Source organism: Carassius carassius, chromosome 6, assembly GCF_963082965.1.
Source record: "Carassius carassius chromosome 6, fCarCar2.1, whole genome shotgun sequence".
NCBI lineage: Eukaryota > Metazoa > Chordata > Actinopteri > Cypriniformes > Cyprinidae > Carassius > Carassius carassius.
Window position 1 is genome coordinate 34,982,587 of NC_081760.1, and position 22,335 is coordinate 35,004,921.

Sequence of the window (22,335 nt, forward strand, 5' to 3'; positions counted from 1 at the left end):
ACGAAAGCCAGGGCGGATGGAACCGCTGCGTCGGGTTCCTGTGATGGGAACAGAGGTGGATTATAACCAACAGCACACTCAAAAGGGGACATACCTGACGCGGCCGCAGGAAGGGTGTTATGGGCGTATTCTGCCCAGGAGAGCTGCTGACACCAGGAACTCGGATTGTTGGATGCTAGACAGCGGAGCATTCTTCCTAGATCCTGGTTGGCCCGCTCACACTGCCCATTGGTCTGAGGATGAAAACCAGATGACAGACTAGCAGAGGCCCCAATCTGTGTACAAAATTCCCTCCAGAACCGGGAGACAAACTGGGGACCCCTATCTGAAACAACATCCACCGGTAACCCGTGGAGACGGAAGACGTGATCCACCACCAGTTGGGCGGTCTCCCGGGCGGAGGGTAACTTGGGCAGGGGAATAAAATGAACCGCTTTGGAAAAGCGATCCACCACCGTGAGAACTACAGTGTTTCCCTTCGAAGGAGGAAGCCCAGAGACGAAATCAAGGGCAATGTGTGACCAAGGACGGGAAGGGATAGGGAGAGGATGCAGTAGACCATCAGGAGGGCGATTGACAGGCTTACTTTGGGCACATGTGGGGCAGGCCAACACAAACTGTCTAACATCCGCGGCCATAGTAGGCCACCAAAACGCTGTCGGATGGCAGACAACGTTCTCCGAATACCTGGATGGCAGACTAACCTGGATGAGTGACCCCACTCAAGGACCTCAGAGCGCAGCGCAGCCGGCACCGGCAACCTGCCCGCCGGACACTCTCCCGGCACCTGCACCCCTCGACCGGCCTCCTCAACTCGCTGCTCGATACCCCACGAAAGGGCCCCGACCACCACCCCCTCAGGAAGGATGGCATCGGCCGCAAACTCCCCTCCCGGAGCACCGAACAGGCGAGAGAGGGCATCAGGCTTGGTGTTCTTTGATCCCGGCCGGTACGAGAGGGTGAAGTTGAATCTGGCAAAGAAGAGCGCCCAGCGGGCCTGACGCGAGCTCAGCCTCTTGGCCGAACGGACGTATTCAAGGTTCTTGTGATCCGTCCAGACCAAGAAGGGCTGCGCTGACCCCTCCAACCAATGACGCCACTCACCCAAGGCCAATCGTACCGCCAGCAGCTCTCTGTTGCCGATGTCATAGTTACGTTCTGCAGGGCTGAGACGACGAGAGAAGAATGCACAAGGATGAACCTTCCCATCATGGAGGGAACGCTGAGATAGAACTGCGCCAACCCCAACGTCCGAAGCATCAACCTCGACAATAAACTGGGCCTCCGGATCTGGAACCATCAGAACAGGTGCAGAGACAAAACGGGACTTTAAAATGTCAAAGGCTACCTGCGCCTCCCGGTTCCACCTGAAGGACACCTTAGTGGAGGTTAAGGCTGTCAGCGGTGCAGCGATCTGACCAAAATTCCGGATGTAACGCCGGTAGAAGTTGGCAAAACCCAGGAAACGCTGCAGAGCCTTCCGGGAGTCAGGGACCGGCCACTGGGCAACAGCTTCAATCTTAGCGGGATCAGGCTTGATCCCCTCCGTAGAAATAATATGGCCAAGGAACGTAACAGACTCAGCGTGGAATTCGCATTTCTCCGCCTTGACAAACAACTGGTTCTCTAGTAACCGCTGGAGAACCCGTCTGACATGCTGGGTGTGTAATTGGAGAGAAGAAGAAAAAATCAAAATATCATCCAAATACACAAAGACAAATTGATTAATCATGTCACCCAACACGCTGTTGACGAGTCCCTGGAAAACGGCTGGAGCATTGGTCAGACCAAACGGAAGAACCAAGTACTCGTAGTGTCCCGAAGGGGTGTTAAATGCCGTCTTCCACTCATCCCCCTCCCGAATGCGCACCAAGTGGTAGGCGTTGCGCAGGTCTAACTTGGTGAAGACCCGAGCTCCCTGTAATAATTCAAAAGCAGAAGACATTAAAGGTAGGGGGTACCTGTTCTTGATAGTAATGTCATTCAAACCTCTGTAATCAATACAAGGCCGCAGGGAGCCGTCCTTCTTCTGAACAAAGAAAAACCCTGCACCAGCGGGAGAGGAGGAATGGCGGATGAGCCCAGCCTGAAGTGACTCACGTATGTACTTGTCCATGGCCTCTCTCTCAGGACCTGAAAGGGAATATAAACGACCCTTAGGCGGAGAAGAGCCCGGGAGGAGATCAATGGCACAGTCGTAAGGGCGATGCGGAGGTAGCGAGGTGGCCCGGGCCCTACTGAAGACCGCCCGAAGATCATGGTACTCCGCCGGAACACCAGTCAGGTCAGAGGGATCCTCCTGAGGAACACAAGACACAGAGACAGGACAAAAAGCAGCACCCAAACATGACACGTGACAAGACTGACTCCAGGCTAAAACAGAATTACTAACCCAATCAATGTGGGGATTGTGCTTGTGCAACCATGGGTGTCCCAGAATTAAAGGAGCCTTAGGGGAATCAATAATAAACAGTTCAATCCGCTCATGATGACTGCCAGCAATATGGAGGTCTATCTTAGGAGTGACGTGGGTGATGGTGGTAAGGGGACGGCCAGCTAATGACCATGCTGAAACGGGACTAACTAAAGGAACAAGTGGGATTCTCCAACGTTGAGCAGAGGCAGCGTCAAGGAAGTTCCCCTCAGCCCCTGAGTCCACAAGGGCGAGACCAGTGTGTAAACGACTCTGGAAGGAGAGTTGGAACGGCAGCTGAGTGCGTGCTGCAGGAGAGCTTGAGCTGAGAACCGTGCCCACCAGGACTCTCCTCCTCACTGGTGGGCCCTGGCTTTTAACGGACACTGAAGGGCGAAGTGGCCTCCCTTGCCGCAGTATAGACACGCCCCCGACGACAGACGCTCCTGCTTCTGCCGTGGTGTAAGCCGTAGACGACCCAACTGCATGGGCTCCTCCTCCGAGGGCTGTCGGCTGGCTGAACTGGCAGAGGAGGACTCTAGGTGGCGCCACGGGGCGGGTGTTTGCCGTTGTTGGCGGCGCCGGCTAAGACGACCCTCAATGCGGAGCGCGAGACTAATGAGCCTATCCAATTCCCGCGGGAGCTCTATGGCCGCGAGTTCATCCGAAATGGCGAAATCCAACCCCTCAAGAAAACGAGCGCGCAGCGCGCTCTCATTCCAGCCGCATGCCGCAGCTAAAGTCTGGAACTGGATAGCATAGTCAGTGACGGAGCTCCTCCCCTGAGACAGTCGTGATAACTGGGCCGCCGCCTCGTCACCCTGAGCAGAGCGATCAAACAATTTGGCCATCTCTAGACTGAAATCCGCGAAAGTGGCACAACAGGGAGCCCGCGATCTCCATACGGCGATTCCCCATTCGCGGGCACGGCCCGAGAGGAGTGTAAGGACATAAGCCACCTTGGTCTCTTCATTTGCGTAACGCCGTGGCTGCAGAGAAAACACCAGCGAGCATTGGGAGAGAAACGTTTGACAGGCGTTAGGATCGCCATCGTAGACCGGCGGATTGTTGGCATGGGGTTCGGACTCGTGTGACATACTGGTGTGAGGAACGGGCCCCCGGCTCGTTGCCTCTCGCTGAAGGTCGTCCACCCGTGTGAGGAGTTCGGAGACTCGGGCACTGAGAACGTCCACATCCTGCGCGGTGGTGTTGAGCTGGGTGGCATGCTGCCCTAACAACACTCCCTGTTGAACGAGAGCCGAGCGAAGCGGATCAGATCCCGCTGAATCCATAATCTGGTCAGACTGTTCTGTCAGGAGAAAGCAGGCTGGATTCAGATGCGGGTAAACTCAAGGCTTTATTCGAAACAGAGGAGAAGAGTCACGGTTCACAGGTTACACTCGCAGTGACAGGATGAGAAGCAGATGAGTCACGTTTCACTCGCAGTGACAGGATGAGTAGCAGATGAGTCACGTTTCACAGAAGTACGTATAACCGCCGGACCGGAGGGATGAACAGCTGGAAGCTACTAGGAGCTCAAGGCTTGTAAGAACAAGGGCAGAGGAATCAACTAAACACACTGGAGCCTGAGGACAAGACACGACAAGGTGAGTTCAAAGAGCTGCTAGAGGATCGGAGCTATTGGTTTGAATAACAACAGTCTGACAATAGACAGAGAAACACAGGGAATAATAAAGGGGAAAAAATTAGAAGGACATAGAGAACAGGTGGCGAGCAATTAAGGTTAACAACGGGGAAACAAGGGAGGCGGGGAAAACACAAACAGGCAGACGTGGTGAGCTGTCAAACTATCCCAACACACACACACCCACACCAAAAAGACAGGTGATTAGCCCCGAGACCCGACACTCCCATACTGAGTGTGCAGGTGCAGACGTGCATTTTATGCCCGGTTGGGTCACAGGTTGTCCACTGCATGTCAGGTATGTGCGTGATTTTCTTTTTTTACCTACTGTTATTTTGGCGTCGGATGATTACTTATCTGTTTAACTCTTAGCCATGAAATCAGTGAAAAGTCTTCCTGCATGTTAATTCATTATGAGCTGTGAGCGACTATAAACTTCGTGTGGCACGAGGAATTGCTTTGGGTAAGCGTGATCAATCTGCTTCCTCTTTTTCGCAAGACAAGTAATTAATTAAGAATTCTTCTTTCTTAGTGTGCTGAGCTGTCTCTCCCGTCACGTTTCTTGAAGGCGGAAGTTTATACTGTCGTTAAAGGAGGATGCGCTGCTGTTTTTCTTTCCCTGCTTTTTGGGCTGGTTTACATCTAGGGCATTATTAGTGTCATCGCTCGTGCCCTGATAAGTGTTTCCACGCTAGTGTTGGGGAACGCTGATTCTGGGACCTGCTCGATTTGGACTGTTGCATTCATTTCATTTTTGTGGGATGTTGTTTATATTGTTGTTTATTAGTATTTTGTTTTGTATACTTTCAATATTTTAAGTTTGATATTGTAATAGTGTTTCTTGATAAATGTTTTAGTTTACTTTGATGGAAATATTTCCACTGTATTACTGAATTTAATTTGTTTTCTTTGTTTTGGTTTATTCTACGCACTGCTGGCCCGGGGCTGGGAGGCTAGCTGGCTAGTTTGGAGTATTACAGGTGGTGGTGCAGTTGTGTGGAGTGCAGTGCTGCTTGGATTCACCTCTCACTGTGTGTGTGTGCGTGTGTGTGTTACACGAATCCACAGATAGGGTCTTCACTCCATCTAGCCTGCCCCCCTGCCACTGGAAAGCCTGTGTCTTTTATTATTATTATTTTTGTTTATTCTTTTGTATTTTCAAATATTTTTATTTTGTCCAGTACACAGAGTTTCTGATTGTGACAGTGTTTGATGGTGACCTGACAATTGACATTGACTATCATTGATGTTTTAACTAATTATGGTGATTTGAATAAAGTCTTTGTACATTGTTCACACGCCTCTCTCAGATTACTTCAGCCTACGAACCTGTGTCCCTTATTTTTGGTTATTTCCCCGTTTCCTTACGGGGTGGCGTAGTCGGATTGTATTTGGGTGTGTTCAAACTTACTTGCAACGTCCCCCCCCCCCCTTCTTCAGCACTGCCACATTTGTGGCGTAGTCGGCAGGGTTGGCTTTCTTTTTCGGGAGAGACGTGTACCTGTATATGGTTTGCTCTGTGTGCTGTCTGTTTTTTTTTTGTTTGTTTGTTTTTTTTTTTTTTCCTAGGACTGAGTTTGTGGTGAAAACATTAAGACGAAGGAAAAACAGCAGCGTATGTCCAGTGAGCACTTTTCTCTTGTGGTAAGTGAGATTTGTAGTTAAATATGGAGGAAGAGTTGCGAGAATTAAGAGAAACAGTAACTCAGTTGAGAGCAGACAATGACAGATTGCGGCAGGAGCAATCATCTGCTCATCCGGGTCCTAGTGGGCCGCAGGCTATGGCTTCTGGCCCCCCTCTTTCCACTCCACAGTCAAGTAATGAAGGCGTTGCCCCACCAGAGAGGTACGTTTTTGTACCACGAGATCGGGGGTGCCCAAAATTTAGTGGCAGGTCTAGTCTTAATATTGAGGAGTGGATTGAGGAGGCCCAGGCTTGTATGCAGGCCCGTTATATGTCTGCATCTGATAAAGCATTCTTCCTCTTTGACCATTTGGAGGGAGAAGCAAGGGAGGAGATTCGCTACCGCTCCGATGATGAACGTAATGATCCAGTAAAAATTATTTCGGTGCTTAGGGAGTTGTATGGTTGCTCACGGTCATATGTTTCTTTGCAGGAGGCTTTCTTCTCTAGGAGGCAGCAGGAGGGGGAGTCTTTGTTGGAGTTTTCCCTCACTCTGATCGGCCTCCTGGAGCGAGTGAAGCAAAAGTCGCCTTATGCCATGCCAAATTTTCAAGTTTTGTTGCGTGATCAATTTATTGAGCACGTGAATGATAATTCTCTCCGGCGAGAGCTTAAACAGTTGGTACGAAGTCAACCTACTCTGACTCTTTTAGACGTACGTTGTGAGGCACTTCGGTGGGAACGGGAGGGCATGCTAGGGGTTTCAAGGGGTCGTAGTCATTCGCTCCCTTCTGCATATGGTATCCAGTATGGGGTGCGGAGTGAGCCTCGTGAGAACACCGTGAGGTCTTCTCAGGAGTCCGAATTGGGGGAAGTTAAAGAAATGTTGCGGTTGCAGCAAGAACAAATTAGTAAACTGACTCAAAGTATCGCCCGGTTACAGGCCCCTCAACCCCATAGTCAATCCCCTCGTCGTAATCAGATTGTGTGCCGTAGATGTCAGAAATCGGGCCACTTCGCTAGGGAGTGTGATGGAGAACGCGTACTTGCCCGTTTCCCTTCAAGTGCTTCATCACTAATGGCTAGTGGACAGCCTGACTCAACTATGTCATCGGGAAACTAATTCCCACCGCGTTGCAGAGCCAAGGCGTGGTTGGGGAAGAAAATGGCTCCAGTACTATTTTATCCCATTTGATGTCGTCATGCCCACACCTGCTTGTTCATATGGGTAGTGTTCCAGTGCCCTGCTTAGTGGACACAGGATCAATGGTATCTACCATTACCGAAAGCTGTTTCCAAACTCATTTCCAATCATGGGGCGTAGACCATTTAAAGTCGTGCCATTGGCTCCAACTTCGTGCAGCCAATGGCTTGTCAATTCCCTATATTGGCTACATGGAATTGGACATTGAGATGTGTAACCGGTTGATTTCTAAGTGCGGGGTCTTGGTGGTCAGGGATCCTCCTGGGGGCATCTGTACTCAAGTTCCTGGAGTACTGGGAATGAATGTTCTTAGTCGATGCTACCGGGAGCTCTTTGGACAGTATGGCCCTGGCTTATTTGATTCTCCCTCTTCCGTGGAGGCCCCAAAATTTGTCTTACAGGCGTTACAACATTGCCATCTAGTGGGAAACCAGCCTTCTGTGGTGCGTATTGGTAGGGCTAAATTGCGGGGTCGTAAGTCGTGTCGCATTCCAGGTGGTATGCTGAAGCTGGTGCCTGCTACTTGTTCCGAACAATATGCGGATGGAACCGTGTTGTTCGAGCCTCCGGTGTCTGGACTGCCAGCTGGCCTGCTAGCCTCGCCTGCGCTGGTTAGAGTGGTTCGGGGGACAGTTTATTTGCCCATGGTAAATCTGGGGACCGTAGATGTAATGTTGTACGCAGGTGCGACATTGGGAACACTTAATAGTGTTCAAGTGGTAAGCCTGCCAGCTGGGATAACTGAGGTAGAGCCAATGAGGGTCTTAGTGCGTTCTCAGGTTGCGGAAATAGTTGCACCAGTTCAAGAACCAATTGATGCAGTTGATCTTTCAGTCCTGTCTCAGAGAGAACAGGGTGAGGTCAGGGCATTGCTGAAGCGATATCAATCCGTGTTCTCAGCTCATGACGGTGATCTGGGTTGCACCAATTTGATTTCGCATGAGATACCACTGTTGGATACTGTGCCCGTTCGTCAGAGGTATAGGCGGATTCCGCCATCAGAATATGAGGTCGTGAAATCTCATATTAACCAGCTATTAGAAACCAACGTGATCCGAGAAAGCTGTAGCCCGTATGCGTCACCCATTGTGCTGGTTAGGAAAAAGGATGGTAGTCTACGCATGTGCGTTGACTACCGTCAGCTAAATGCGAAAACAAGAAAGGATGCTTTTCCCCTCCCGCGCATTGAGGAGTCGCTAGATTTCTTGACGGGGGCTGGATGGTTTTCCACCATGGATTTGGCTAGTGGTTATAACCAGGTCCCCGTCAATGAAAAAGACCGATCGAAGACCGCATTTTGTACACCATTTGGCCTATTTGAATTTAACCGTATGCCCTTTGGGCTCTGTAATGCTCCAAGCACCTTCCAGCGTCTGATGGAACGGATGTTTGGAGACCAACAGGGTAGCTCGTTACTGCTGTACCTAGATGATATTGTAGCATTCTCCTCTTCTGTTTCGCAGCATCTGGAGCGTTTGGAGGTTGTGCTGGGTCGCTTGGAGCGTGAGGGTTTAACCCTTTCGAGTCGATTAACGCGGATACGCGTTTTGAGTCATTTTCTCCTGATAACCCCGAAAAGACCTTAAATTACACTTTCAGTTTTAATCGTACAGATAAGAGCAATACATCAATCGAATCTGTAAAGGGTCTGCTTTTTTTTGGATACAGACATAATAACAACAAAACTTTGTGCACTTATAAAATAAAGATAACAAACAAGGTGTGCTGTCTGCAGCCTTTGTCTGCGCTTATCTTCATTTACAAACAAGTCATTAAAATGAACTGTAACTCCGTGAATACTCAACGAAAATACATGGGGGAGATATCTATAGAAAGCTTGACATGTCTATATTTAAACTAAACAAGTGCCGCCGAAAACAGATATTCTGTGATAAAGTAATCCATATGAAAACAATGCGATGTCTGTTTTTCACGTCTCCCTTCATTATATCTAATGTGACCACGCCCCCGCGCCGAACGCGCTATTCAGATTCAAACTGAAGCGCGCGGCTTGAATACGCCCATACCAGAAGAAAAAGCAGTGAGACTGTTCTTCAAGTGTTTATTTTACTGTTTGCTTCGCGATGAGAGGAATAAGACATAATTCACCCCAAAAAGATGTCATTCGGTTGAGGATTTGAGAAATGGATTTCCTCAGAAAAAAAAGAATGCAGCACTTTATTCAGCAGAGATCATAAACATGAGTAAGTCTCTTTTTATTTATTTATATACTTGTACTAGTTTTCACATAACGTGTAAACATTTTACTAGTTAGACTTTTTCCAAATACTTTTTCCAAACTATAATTCCTGACTAAATTATATTAATCAAGTGAAACATTATGAAGTTTCAATAACAATATACAATACTATACCATTCAAAAGCTTGATGTAAATAATATAAATGTAACAAATAGATAACTGTCACAAATGTAAAAACATGCTTTTCTTTCAATTTATTCCCCCTAAAAACCCAGAAAAATATTCTCAGCTCTTTTCAACATTAATAATAATGATAATAATAATAACAATAAATGTTTTTTTTTGTAGAAAATAAGATTGTTAAAAGGATTCTGAAGGATTGTGTGACTGGAGTAAGGATGCCAAACAATTTGTTTGAAAGTCAGCTTTGATTGTTTCTAATAAACTGTTTAACTGCTCCCCCAAGTGGATATTAAATTATGTTGTGGGATAATTAAATATATTCTAAATAAACTACAAACATAAAATTATATAGATTTATTTTGTTCTTGCATTCTTTCTTGTAACTCCTCACTCACAGTGGCACAGATGACTAAAAGGCTCATTATGCAGCTCATTATGCAGCTCATTATGCAGGCCTTTGTCTTCTCAGGTGTAAATCACAATGATATTCATGGTAGTTGACGCCTACTCGCATATGACTTTTACAAACAAAAAGTGTCTTAGAAAATTTAAATCAATATATTGTTCTCTGTGAGTGAGTAAACAAGATGATTTTCACATCATTTAGAAAGAAAAATTCTAGGCTACAAGCTCCAGTTCTCAAAAATCCCAGGAACCATTGTTCTCTATGTGTTTTATGGCCTTATTCAAGTGTTTTAACATTTTTAGTTTTTCACTAACCACGCATAATATTTTTTTTCTCAAAAACACAATCATGTACATACATGCATTTCTTATATTATTATAGCCCAGTTTGTGCTGATTACAGTGAGATTAGACTTTACCCATTTAGATATTTATAAGAAACTGAAAAAAGCACAAATGTCAGGGCATGACAAAACTTCTCCAGGCCCCAAAAATACCCTTAGACTCCAGAGGGTTAAAGGCCAAATTGGCAAAATGCGCGTTCTTCCAGAAAGAGGTCAAGTATCTTGGTCACGTGATTTCGGCTCAGGGCGTATCCACAGATTCCAGCAAGATAGAGGCGGTGTCACAGTGGCGGTGTCCTACCGGGGCATCAGAACTGCGCTCATTCTTGGGGTTTGCCAGTTATTACCGCCGTTTCGTCCAGGGATTCGCGAAACTGGCAGCCCCCCTGCATCGTGTGGTGGCTGAGTGTACTACTGGTAGGCCCCGGGAACGGGCTGGTAAGAGCTTTGCTGATGCCTGGTCGGAACAGTGCCAACAGAGCTTCGACTAATTAAAGGTGAGGCTTACAACAGCACCGGTGTTGGCATATGCCGATTTCTCCCTACCTTTTATCCTGGAGGTGGACGCTAGTTATGGTGGTTTGGGAGCAGTGCTCTCTCAGGAGCAGAATGGGAGAGTAAGACCTATTGCGTATGCCAGCCGCAGTCTTAGGCCCACTGAGCGCAATATGGTTAACTATAGCTCCATGAAATTAGAGTTTTTGGCGCTCAAGTGGGCCATGACTGAAAAATTTCGCGAATATCTGTTAGGGCACAAGTGTATCGTTTACACTGACAATAATCCTCTTAGCCATCTGTCGACCGCTAAGCTTGCTGCTACTGAGCAACGCTGGGCTGCCCAGCTGGCAGCGTTTGATTTTACCATCAGGTATCGCTCGGGTAGGAGCAATAGAAATGCGGATGCCCTCTCCAGACAGGACCCCTCTGGGCAGTGTGAGATGAATGCACTCTTGTTGGGAACTGAAGTGCCAGCCACTGTTAAGCAGGTGTTTGTGGCAGAATCGCGTCCACAAGCAACTCAAGCTGTAGTCTCCGTGTTGCCTGGTTTTGAGGGCGACATGGGCGCTTGTCAGCAAGCCGACCCCGTAATTGGTCAGATTCTAAAGTTTTGGAGACAAGGTGTTCCCCCTTCCCCAGCAGAGCGGAGACAGCTGCCTAAAGCTGCCCTCGTGTTACTCCGCCAATGGGATCGGCTGGTGGATAGAGCGGGTATATTGCATCGCCGCGTCTTTCGCCCAGATGGAGGTGAGGAGGGTTTTCAGTTGGTTCTCCCAATTACTTTGCGACGTGAGGTCTTGGCCCAGGTTCATCAAGGGCATGGGCACCAGGGCATTGACCGCACCACTGAGCTGGTTCGACAGCGCTGTTATTGGCCAGGCCTTACGGCTGATGTAGCTCAGTGGTGCCGTGAATGTGAGAGATGCCAGGCTGCGAAGGACACCCAGCCTGTAGTTCAGAGTTTTATGGGTCACCTTTTGGCAGAAAGGCCAAATCAGATCTTGGCCATCGATTTCACCTTGCTTGAGCCCTCACGTTCGGGAATTGAGAACGTATTGGTAATGACTGATGTCTTTACTAAATTTACGCAGGCAGTCCCTACCCGGAACCAGCGAGCTGAAACCGTAGCCCAGGTACTTGTGTCTGAGTGGTTTTGTAAGTTTGGCGTTCCTGCCCGCATCCACTCAGACCAAGGCCGTAATTTTGAGTCCTCCCTTATCCTGCAGTTGTGTCACTTATACCAGGTGGAGAAGTCTCGCACTACCCCGTGGCATCCTGCCGGCAATGGGCAGTGTGAGCGCTTTAACAGGACCCTGCACAATCTCCTGCGTACCCTGCTGTAATGATTAAAACCTTCATATTCATCCGGAAGAAGGAGGCGGGAACCGGCGGACAATCAAACACATTTTAATAACAAAATAAACACAAAACAGCGCACCAGCCCCTCACGGACGACTGGTGCGCATAAAATAAAAACCAAAACACAACTAAAAGCCCAGGCCTGGTCCTCTCTCGTCCTTCACTGTCGTCGCTCCAGTTTTATATCCTTCCATCTCCTCCATGGGCCTCGAGACCGGTGGGTCGAACAGGTGTAGTTCATCTCCAATCACTCCCCCGGCCTCGCTCCCATGTCCCTCGGCCCCGCCCCACTCGTCACATACCCCCATCGCCCAACGCTCTACTCCCCCCCCCCCCCTCCCTCCGGGGGGGCCGCTCACTGGGACCTGCGGGAACCTGGGGGTAGGACAGACGAGGCGAGAGAAAAGGAGATGGAAGGAGGAGCGACAGAGACGAGAGAGGGGAGAGAGGAAAAAAAAAAAAAAAAATTCCGGTTCCCAGACGCACCGCTGCTCGGCCCTCCACCAGCTGGGTGATCTCCTCCGCGGTGCCTGGCGGTGGCACTGGACGGCCCTCGGCGGACGGCACGACACTCCTCCGCCGCCCGGTGGACGGTGACGGCTCCTCCGGTTTTGGGCAGCCGGCAGGAGTCCCCCGTTCCCTGCTCCTCCCCGTTCCGGCGGAGGCAGCAGGCTCCGGCCACCTGGCGAACGGCGCCGACTCCTCCGCTCCCTCACGGACGGCAGCCGTCTCTCCACATCGTGGGCGGCCGGTAGCGAGCTCGCCCGTCCCCGGCAACTCGCTCCAGCCCACCGCCTCGAGCGTCCATGGCGGCACACTCCTCGCCAGCTCGATGGCACCGCGGATTCACCACAGCGGCGAGGGATCTTCAGCAGCGCGTCCCTCCTTCTCCCGGGTTTCGGCACCACTGTAATGATTAAAACCTTCATATTCATCCGGAAGAAGGAGGCGGGAACCGGCAGACAATCAAACACATTTTAATAACAAAATAAACACAAAACAGCGCACCAGCCCCTCACGGACGACTGGTGCGCATAAAATAAAAACCAAAACACAACTAAAATCCCAGGCCTGGTCCTCTCTCGTCCTTCACTGTCGTCGCTCCAGTTTTATATCCTTCCATCTCCTCCATGGGCCTCGAGACCGGTGGGTCGAACAGGTGTAGTTCATCTCCAATCACTCCCCCGGCCTCGCTCCCATGTCCCTCGGCCCCGCCCCACTCGTCACACCTGCCTAGTTCACGGAAGGATGACTGGGTCTCTGCATTGCCCCAACTACTCTTCTGTTATAACACTACTCCCCATCAGGTGACTGGAGAGTCTCCCTATTTTCTCATGTTTGGACAGGAACCCCGACTACCTGTAGATTTTCTGTTGGGTCGTGGTCAGGAGAGGGGTCCTGGTAGTGTTTACAGTTGGGTGTTGGAGCATCAGACTAGACTGCAGGTGGCCTTTGAAGGGGCCCGGGAACAGCTGCGTCTAAATGCAGGGCGCCGCAAGGAGATGCATGACTCTCGTATCCGGGACGCACCCTTGAGTGAAGGCCAGTTAGTCTATCTCCGTAACTATGGTCTAAAGGGTCGTCACGAGATCCAGGACCATTGGAGTGCAGTGGTGTATCAGGTACTGAAAGCACCTGGAATAGGAGGCTCAGTATACACCATTGCCCCGGTCAATAATGCGAGTAGGGTGAGGCATGTTCATCGCTCTCTGTTGAAGGCCAGAATAGGGCGGGAGCCCTTGGCACCCCCCCCCCCCAGAGAATAGGGCGTCGGTTGGCGAGGAACCACTGTTGGAGGATCCTTCCTCAATGGAGGAAGTTGACCTTTTTAGGGTCGTACATGAGACTTTGCCGGCTGCTATGGAGTCAGGGAGTCAGGGCCCCGTTTTGGCGGACTCCAGTTCACTAGCGCCTGTGGTGGATGTGGAGGTTGAGGCTCCTGTGGTTCCTGGACCATCAGGGCAGGGCGCCGTAAGCCAGTTACCTTTGACTGATTTTGGTCCCTTTGGTCCATCATATGTGAATGGGGCAGTGAGGCGTACTAGGCGAACTACTGCTGGTCATCATTCTAACCGTAACCATCTTCCTAGGGCTGTAGGGAGGGTGGCAGGTTTGGAGGCTGTTGAGGCCTCAACCGGTTCTATATCCGCATTGTTTAGATCTTGGGATTAGGGTTATTGGAATAATCGGCGGGGCGACGATTCAAGAGCTGGGGGTAGATTGTGGCAAGGTGGGTGACTTAGTTTAGTTTCATTGGCTCATTGGTGCATGATTGTCACCTACCATAGCCTATTGGAGGTGGCGCTGATGGTATTTTAAGGCTGGAGTTAGATCGCCTGGGGTGCGTCACGACTGGTACCTCCCATACTGAGTGTGCAGGTGCAGACGTGCATTTTATGCCCGGTTGGGTCACAGGTTGTCCACTGCATGTCAGGTATGTGCGTGATTTTCTTTTTTTACCTACTGTTATTTTGGCGTCGGATGATTACTTATCTGTTTAACTCTTAGCCATGAAATCAGTGAAAAGTCTTCCTGCATGTTAATTCATTATGAGCTGTGAGCGACTATAAACTTCGTGTGGCACGAGGAATTGCTTTGGGTAAGCGTGATCAATCTGCTTCCTCTTTTTCGCAAGACAAGTAATTAATTAAGAATTCTTCTTTCTTAGTGTGCTGAGCTGTCTCTCCCGTCACGTTTCTTGAAGGCGGAAGTTTATACTGTCGTTAAAGGAGGATGCGCTGCTGTTTTTCTTTCCCTGCTTTTTGGGCTGGTTTACATCTAGGGCATTATTAGTGTCATCGCTCGTGCCCTGATAAGTGTTTCCACGCTAGTGTTGGGGAACGCTGATTCTGGGACCTGCTCGATTTGGACTGTTGCATTCATTTCATTTTTGTGGGATGTTGTTTATATTGTTGTTTATTAGTATTTTGTTTTGTATACTTTATATACTTTATACAATATTTTAAGTTTGATATTGTAATAGTGTTTCTTGATAAATGTTTTAGTTTACTTTGATGGAAATATTTCCACTGTATTACTGAATTTAATTTGTTTTCTTTGTTTTGGTTTATTCTAGGCACTGCTGGCCCGGGGCTGGGAGGCTAGCTGGCTAGTTTGGAGTATTACAGGTGGTGGTGCAGTTGTGTGGAGTGCAGTGCTGCTTGGATTCACCTCTCACTGTGTGTGCGTGTGTGTGTTACACGAATCCACAGATAGGGTCTTCACTCCATCTAGCCTGCCCCCCTGCCACTGGAAAGCCTGTGTCTTTTATTATTATTATTTTTGTTTATTCTTTTGTATTTTCAAATATTTTTATTTTGTCCAGTACACAGAGTTTCTGATTGTGACAGTGTTTGATGGTGACCTGACAATTGACATTGACTATCATTGATGTTTTAACTAATTATGGTGATTTGAATAAAGTCTTTGTACATTGTTCACACGCCTCTCTCAGCCTACGAACCTGTGTCCCTTATTTTTGGTTATTTCCCCGTTTCCTTACGGGGTGGCGTAGTCGGATTGTATTTGGGTGTGTTCAAACTTACTTGCAACGCCCCCCCCCCTTCTTCAGCACTGCCACATATATTCCAGTTTAATATGTTAAACAAATGTTTCTTATTTATCTCTCGCTCTCTCTAGAGTTGAAGCCTACAGCCATTCTATCCATGCAGCAACTGATGGAAAAGGGGTTCGCTTTGGTGCTGTTGTGTTGTCGCAAAAATGACATATACAGTACAGACCAAAAGTTTGGAAACATTACTATTTTTAATGTTTTTGAAAGAAGTTTCTTCTGCTCATCAAGCCTGCATTTATTTGATCAAAAATACAGAAAATAATATATTTAATATATTCTAATAATATATATTCTAATACATTTTCTTTACTATCACTTTTTATCAATTTAACACATCCTTGCTGAATAAAAGTATTGATTTTATTTAAAAAGAAAAAAAATTACTGACCCCAAATTACTGACCAGTAGTGTATATTACAAAATATTTATTTTAAAAACAGCTTTTTTTTTTACTTTTTATTCAAAGTATCCTAAAAAAGTATCACATGTTCTGAAAAAATATTAAGCAGCAGAACTGTTTCCAACTTTGATAATGAATCATCATATTAGAATGATTTCTAAAGGATCATGTGATAATGATCCTAAAAATTCAGCTTTGCATCACAGAAATAAATGATAATTTAAAGTATAATAAATTTAAAAACAATATTATTTATTTTATTAAAATTAAATCACAATATTACATTTTTTCTGTATTTTTGATCAAATAAATGCAGGCTTGATAAGCAGAAGAAACTTTTCAAAAACATTAAAAATAGTAATGTTTCCAAACTTTTGGTCTGAACTGTATATATATATATATAAACATTCTTGTGTCTTGTCTTGCCTCTCAACAACTTTTAAAATATCAGCTGTAATTTAGTGACTCCATACGCTGATTCCAACTTTAACTTACCTGATAATGAGCTAATTCACCTTAAGGAGGTTAATCAATATACTGTATAATTCAAGAGACTAAGACTTTTAAGGTTCTTCATTTTTTACAATTGTTTTACATCAATTTTACAAAATTGATATTTCATTTATATTTTGTGTAAAATCATGTTTAAATTTAAAATTGTGACTCAAGTGATGCTATATACAAAGTAACGTGACCGCAAACTAAACCAACAGGGTACTAGAAGTGCGGTCCTGAAACTTCAGCCATCACCATATCGTCCAGTACGGTAGGTGGCACGGTCACGAAAAACTAGGGTCCTAGAACTGCGGTCCTAGATCTGCAGCCTCCGGTTGTGCAGGAACATACTATTGGGTAGACGTCGGAACCAATGAATACAAACGTCACTGGTGTGGAGTCCCCCTGCGCTCACTATATTCCTTAAAGTGACATACTTGTCCGTATAAACTGCTCACTTGACCCTACAAAGCCCATTAAACACAGGTCCCTTCCTTGACTTCCAGTTGGAACCAACCAAAGGGTCAGGTAAGGGTTTAAAAACCAACACACCCTCAAGAAAGAGACAAATTAAAACATACATGTGGGTAAAAGTCCACTTCAGTTTTATTTTTGCAGTGACTAACATCAATCCAAAAACCAAAGCCTCTCTGGTGATGGACAGACCAGATTAACAATCAGCAAGAGAAATCAAACAGATGAAACTGAGAGGAGTGGCACAGTCCAGATCATTCCAGCATTGCTCAGCTGTGGAAATTCAGTTACATTCAGGAAGTTAGTCAGATAGGCTTTAGTGCAAACAGGAAGCCATAAGTGTAATAAAACAGAGGTCTGAAACCTTTACAAGTTTAATACCAAGGAGGTTGTTAAATAACCTCAGATATGGACATTTTACCTCCATAGGCCAGCTCCACACAATTTTCGGTTCCTCCATTATCATTTGGCTCACCAGTAAGCCAGTCACTGTAGTCAAACTTTGAGCCATCACTCCAAAACCAGACATTATTCTAAGAACGTTACATCAACATTACTGAACTTGTTGCCATATCCATCATTTTATCATCTCTTACAGTGGTAGGTTTACATGAACATCAGATTTCATTGCGTGTGAAACTCTGGTTTGTTGGGGCAGTGCAAACCAGCTTTTACTAAATGTGAACAAGCAACACTTATGGGTCACTCTAAATATGACAAATCCGACACTGGTTGGATTGAGATTTAAATGTAAATGAGAAGACAGGTTACCTTAATTGCATCATGAGCACCAATCCAGGTTCGGGGCATGCCACTAGCACATTTTCTCAGAAAGGTCTTGAGGAAACCGCTAGTGCGTTTATCATGGACTGATGCAAGGTTTCCATCGAGCTCAAGGCACTTTTTCTGACAGGATGAAAAAAGGTTAAGTGCATTGCACTTCATTTAATGAAAGCTGAAAACAAACCCCATATACACCCCTTAAAATATAGGGGAGCATGACGCGGACTTTGAAAGATGCATGGCACAGAGATACAGGATTTGTTTGATCAGTAAACACTTGACCTCTGTAAAAAGACACCCTTGACCATGTAAAAAAAATTTTTAGAATTAGAGTAGAACTAACAGGGGATTTTTTTTTTCTCTTTTCGAGATCAAACCTGCAGTAAAAAAAAAAAAAAAGCTAATTGACTTTACTAAATTTTAATGGTAAGTGGTTGCAATCAATAAAACTTTAGCTATATTTAAATTTAACAAAGTAGTTTAAAATGTAGCTGAAATATATTGACCAACCACTTACCATAATTTTTTTTTTTAAAAAGTTCAATGTCAGTGTGCCTATATTTTTAGCATTAGTGTAAAACAGTTACAGTATGACTCATTACACAATTTGGGGCTTGCTCCTATGGTCATAGAATCTACAGAGAAGACAACTTGCCTCTGCTTCAGCCCATGGTTTCAAGTCACTGAAAAATTTAAAACATTGCATCCGGAATTTTTCCCAGCCAGTGGGACAGCTTTCATCATGCTGAAAATCTGCAGAGAAATATAAGCAGTTCTTACTAACTGATGAATAGAAAGCCAGAACAGTCATGGAGCAGAAAACTGTTATTAAAAAGAAAAGATTCAGCCCATTGTTCACTTACCTTTAGATTGGACTCCACTTACAGCCAAAGCAAGAATGAATTCTGCAGAAATCCACATGCTGACACAGTTCTATTAACATCAATATTATGCAAAATAAATGTAAAGAACATGCATTGACAAGTTTTAACACACTAAGAATCAAAATACAGCAGAAAACCCTCTTACCAACGGACTCAAAATTCAACTAAGCACACTCTTAACACCCCCGATGTAGTTCTCTGATCAGTGCTTGCAATCAGCTTCATTTATACCCAGTTGCTCAGTCACAAACACTGGTTCAACACCAATGAAAGCTCTGTTAATCTATCAGTCCTTATTTGGTAAACAAGACCCTAGGGCTGCACGATTAATCGAACGATTGTGTTCTGTGATTAGTAGTAAATCTTCAGCACCTGCTTTCAGATTGAGCAGCATTTACTATACACAGAGCCATAGTTCTCTAACAAACTACACGAAATCCAACCCACTATGCAACTGCCAAAACATACTCTGTCAAAAAAAAAGAAATTTTGTGTGATTTACCATTTAGATTTTCTACTTAAATCAAATTAATCTAATTCAATATAATCTAGATTTAACTCTACATTAAATGTATACAACTGCCTAATTACATTAATTCAATGTATTTAAATTAATCCATTAACTAAATTAAATTTACAAATCTGCATCAGTCATGCAAACAGGCATTACATATGAAATGAATTCTGTCTTCCATGCATTATAAATGGTAATTCACACAAATTGTATTTTTTTTTTTGACAGAGTATGTTTTGGCAGTTGCATAGTGGGTTGGATTTCGTGTAGTTTGTTAGAGAACTATGGCTCTGTGTATAGTAAATGCTGCTCAATCTGAAAGCAGGTGCTGAAGATTTACTACTAATCACACAACACAATCGTTCGATTAATCGTGCAGCCCTAGGGTCTTGTTTACCAAATAAGGACTGATAGATTAACAGAGCTTTCATTGGTGTTGAACCAGTGTTTGTGACTGAGCAACTGGGTATAAATGAAGCTGATTGCAACCACTGATCAGAGAACTACATCGGGGGTGTTAGAGTGTGCTTAGTTGAGTTTTGAGTCCATTGGTAAGAGGGTTTTCTGCTGTATTTTGATTCTTAGTGTGTTAAAACTTGTCAATGCATGTTCTTTACATTTATTTTGGATGATGTAAATAGAACTGTGTCAGCATGTGGATTTCTGCAGTATTCATTCTTGCTTTGGTTGTAAGTGGAGTCCAATCTAAAGGTAAGTGAACAATGGGCTGAGTTTGTTCTTTTTAATAAGTTTTCTACTCTCTCATGACTGGTCAGGCTTCCTATTCATCAGTTAGTAAGAACTGCTTATATTTCTCTGCAGATTTTCAGCATGATGAAAGCTGTCCCACTGGCTGGGAAAAATTCCGGATGCAATGTTTTAAATATTTCAGTGACTTGAAACCATGGGCTGAGGCAGAGGCAAGTTGTCTTCTCTGTAGATGCTATGACCATAGGAGCAAGCCCCAAATTGTGTAATGAGTCATACTGTAACTGTTTTACACTTGTAATGCTAAAAATATAGGCACTGAAGTTAATTGAACTTTATTTTTTTATGGTAAGTGGTTGGTCAATATAGTTCAGCTACATTTAAACAACTTTGTTAAATTTAAATATAGCTAAAGATTTATTATTTGCAACCACTTACCATTAAAATTTAGTAAAGTCAATGAGGTGTTTTTATTTTTTATTTTTTTTTTGATCTCAAAAAGAAAAAAAAAAAATCTCTTGTTAGTTCTACTCTAATTCTACAAAAATGTTTTCTTTTTACATGGTCAAGGGTGTCTTTTAAAGAGGTCAAGTGTTTACTGATCAAACAAATCCTGTATCTCTGTGCCATGCATCTTTCAAAGTCCGCGTCATGCTCCCCTATATTTTAAGGGGTGTATATGGGGTTTGTTTTCAGCTTTCATTAAATGAAGTGCAATGCACTTAACCTTTTTTCATCCTGTCAGAAAAAGTGCCTTGAGCTCGATGGAAACCTTGCATCAGTCCATGATAAACGCACTAGCGGTTTCCTCAAGACCTTTCTGAGAAAATGTGCTAGTGGCATGCCCCGAACCTGGATTGGTGCTCATGATGCAATTAAGGTAACCTGTCTTCTCATTTACATTTAAATCTCAATCCAACCAGTGTCGGATTTGTCATATTTAGAGTGACCCATAAGTGTTGCTTGTTCACATTTAGTAAAAGCTGGTTTGCACTGCCCCAACAAACCAGAGTTTCACACGCAATGAAATCTGATGTTCATGTAAACCTACCACTGTAAGCGATGATAAAATGGTGGATATGGCAACAAGTTCAGTAATGTTGATGTAACGTTCTTAGAATAATGTCTGGTTTTGGAGTGATGGCTCAAAGTTTGACTACAGTGACTGGCTTACTGGTGAGCCAAATGATAATGGAGGAACCGAAAATTGTGTGGAGCTGGCCTATGGAGGTAAAATGTCCATATCTGAGGTTATTTAACAACCTCCTTGGTATTAAACTTGTAAAGGTTTCAGACCTCTACGTTTTATTACACTTATGGCTTCCTGTTTGCACTAAAGCCTATCTGACTAACTTCCTGAATGTAACTGAATTTCCACAGCTGAGCAACGCTGGAATGATCTGGACTGTGCCACTCCTCTCGGTTTCATCTGTTTGATTTCTCTTGCTGATTGTTAATCTGGTCTGTCCATCACCAGAGAGGCTTTGGTTTTTGGATCAATGTTAGTCACTGCAAAAATAAAACTGAAGTGGACTTTAACCAACACGTATGTTTTAATTTGTCTGTCTTGAGGGTGTGTTGGTTTTTAAACTAACCCTTTGGTTGGTTCCAACTGGAAGTCAAGAAAGGGACCTGTGTTTAATGGGCTTTGTAGGGTCAAGTGAGCAATTTATACGGACAAGTATGTCACTTTGTTTAAGGAATAGTGAGCGCAGGGGCACTCAACACCAGTGACGTTTGTATTCATTGGTTCAGACATCTACCAGGAGAGGGTGCAGCTAACATGCCACTTACTGTCTGACTTAACCAGCCGGACCTCGAATGACTCCATTGACTGAGAACCAGGGCTTAATTTGTGCCGGAACAAGCTGGATCAGGCACCTCATTTTGGCGGATCCCCCTCCTCCAAGGGTGGCGTTTCCGTATGACAGACATAGATGTGCAGTGGAAAATTATCCAAAATTCATATCTCTATCATTTGTTATTTTAAATCCGAGGGTTTTATATTTTACCAATGAGAAGTATTTAATAGCTTGTCAGTAATTTTTTAACTCCATTGGGTCCTCAAGCTCTCGTGAAACCTCATCACTTCCCCCACCTCCACTCAGATTGACGCGCGCACAGCGTGGAGGAGACCGATCTCCGCTTATCCATAAAGCAAGGGTAAACGCATAACTTTGAATAGTACAGCATTTCTTTACTCAAACACTGTCTGTAAAGGCTAATGTCTTTGTGTGTTTGAAGACTTGAAGTAGGTTTTTTGCCATCAATCCAATATACCTTTTGTACGTTTTAAATATCCTGTGCAGAAGCGCTTTATCGTTTATATCATTAGATATTGGCCAAGTGTATTAAGTTATACCCTTACCTGTAAAAGGTGACTATAGCAATAATGCACTGCACTTGCCTCAGATACAGAAAAAACACAGATCTCCTCATTCGCCGGCCAAAAACCTTGTTAACTCAACCTTGTCAACATTTGAGCTTGTTTTAGTAGAGTGTCATGAAACGGTTTTATTTGTCAACCATCAGACATATTGTTTGTATTTGGTTGCTTAAACTCAACAAACTACGAAAAATAACATGTGTATATTATACTCGCGAGCTTTGGATGTGACTGTGAGGGC

At 45.1% G+C, this 22,335-nt stretch overlaps 1 protein-coding gene and 1 long non-coding RNA gene across 2 annotated transcripts; one reads left to right on the top strand and one right to left on the bottom strand.

Moving 5' to 3' along the window:
* Positions 1-18,257: 18,257 nt before the first annotated feature.
* Positions 18,258-18,657, bottom strand: LOC132142011 (uncharacterized). The gene is made up of 2 exons (XR_009433998.1): positions 18,466-18,657; positions 18,258-18,355 (listed from the first exon to the last, which is right to left on the bottom strand). It is a non-coding gene; the product is annotated as an uncharacterized LOC132142011 (long non-coding RNA).
* A 996-nt stretch (positions 18,658-19,653) lies between these two features.
* LOC132142012 (ladderlectin-like) lies at positions 19,654-21,253 on the top strand. Its single transcript, XM_059551658.1, has 5 exons — positions 19,654-19,711; positions 19,823-19,920; positions 20,454-20,588; positions 20,827-20,938; positions 21,089-21,253. Exons 1-5 carry the CDS (start codon positions 19,654-19,656, stop codon positions 21,163-21,165), a joined length of 480 nt encoding a protein of 159 aa, XP_059407641.1. The 3' UTR covers positions 21,166-21,253.
* Positions 21,254-22,335: the final 1,082 nt, after the last annotated feature.

Bases quoted from the DNA above. Each gene is read 5' to 3' on its own strand.
- LOC132142012 (XM_059551658.1), top strand. From the start codon at position 19,654: ATGTGGATTTCTGCAGTATTCATTCTTGCTTTGGTTGTAAGTGGAGTC. The intron at 20,589-20,826 runs GTAACCTGTCTT...TAACGTTCTTAG, and splicing joins GTGCTCATGATGCAATTAAG to AATAATGTCTGGTTTTGGAG. The intron at 20,939-21,088 runs GTAAAATGTCCA...GAATTTCCACAG, and splicing joins TGTGGAGCTGGCCTATGGAG to CTGAGCAACGCTGGAATGAT.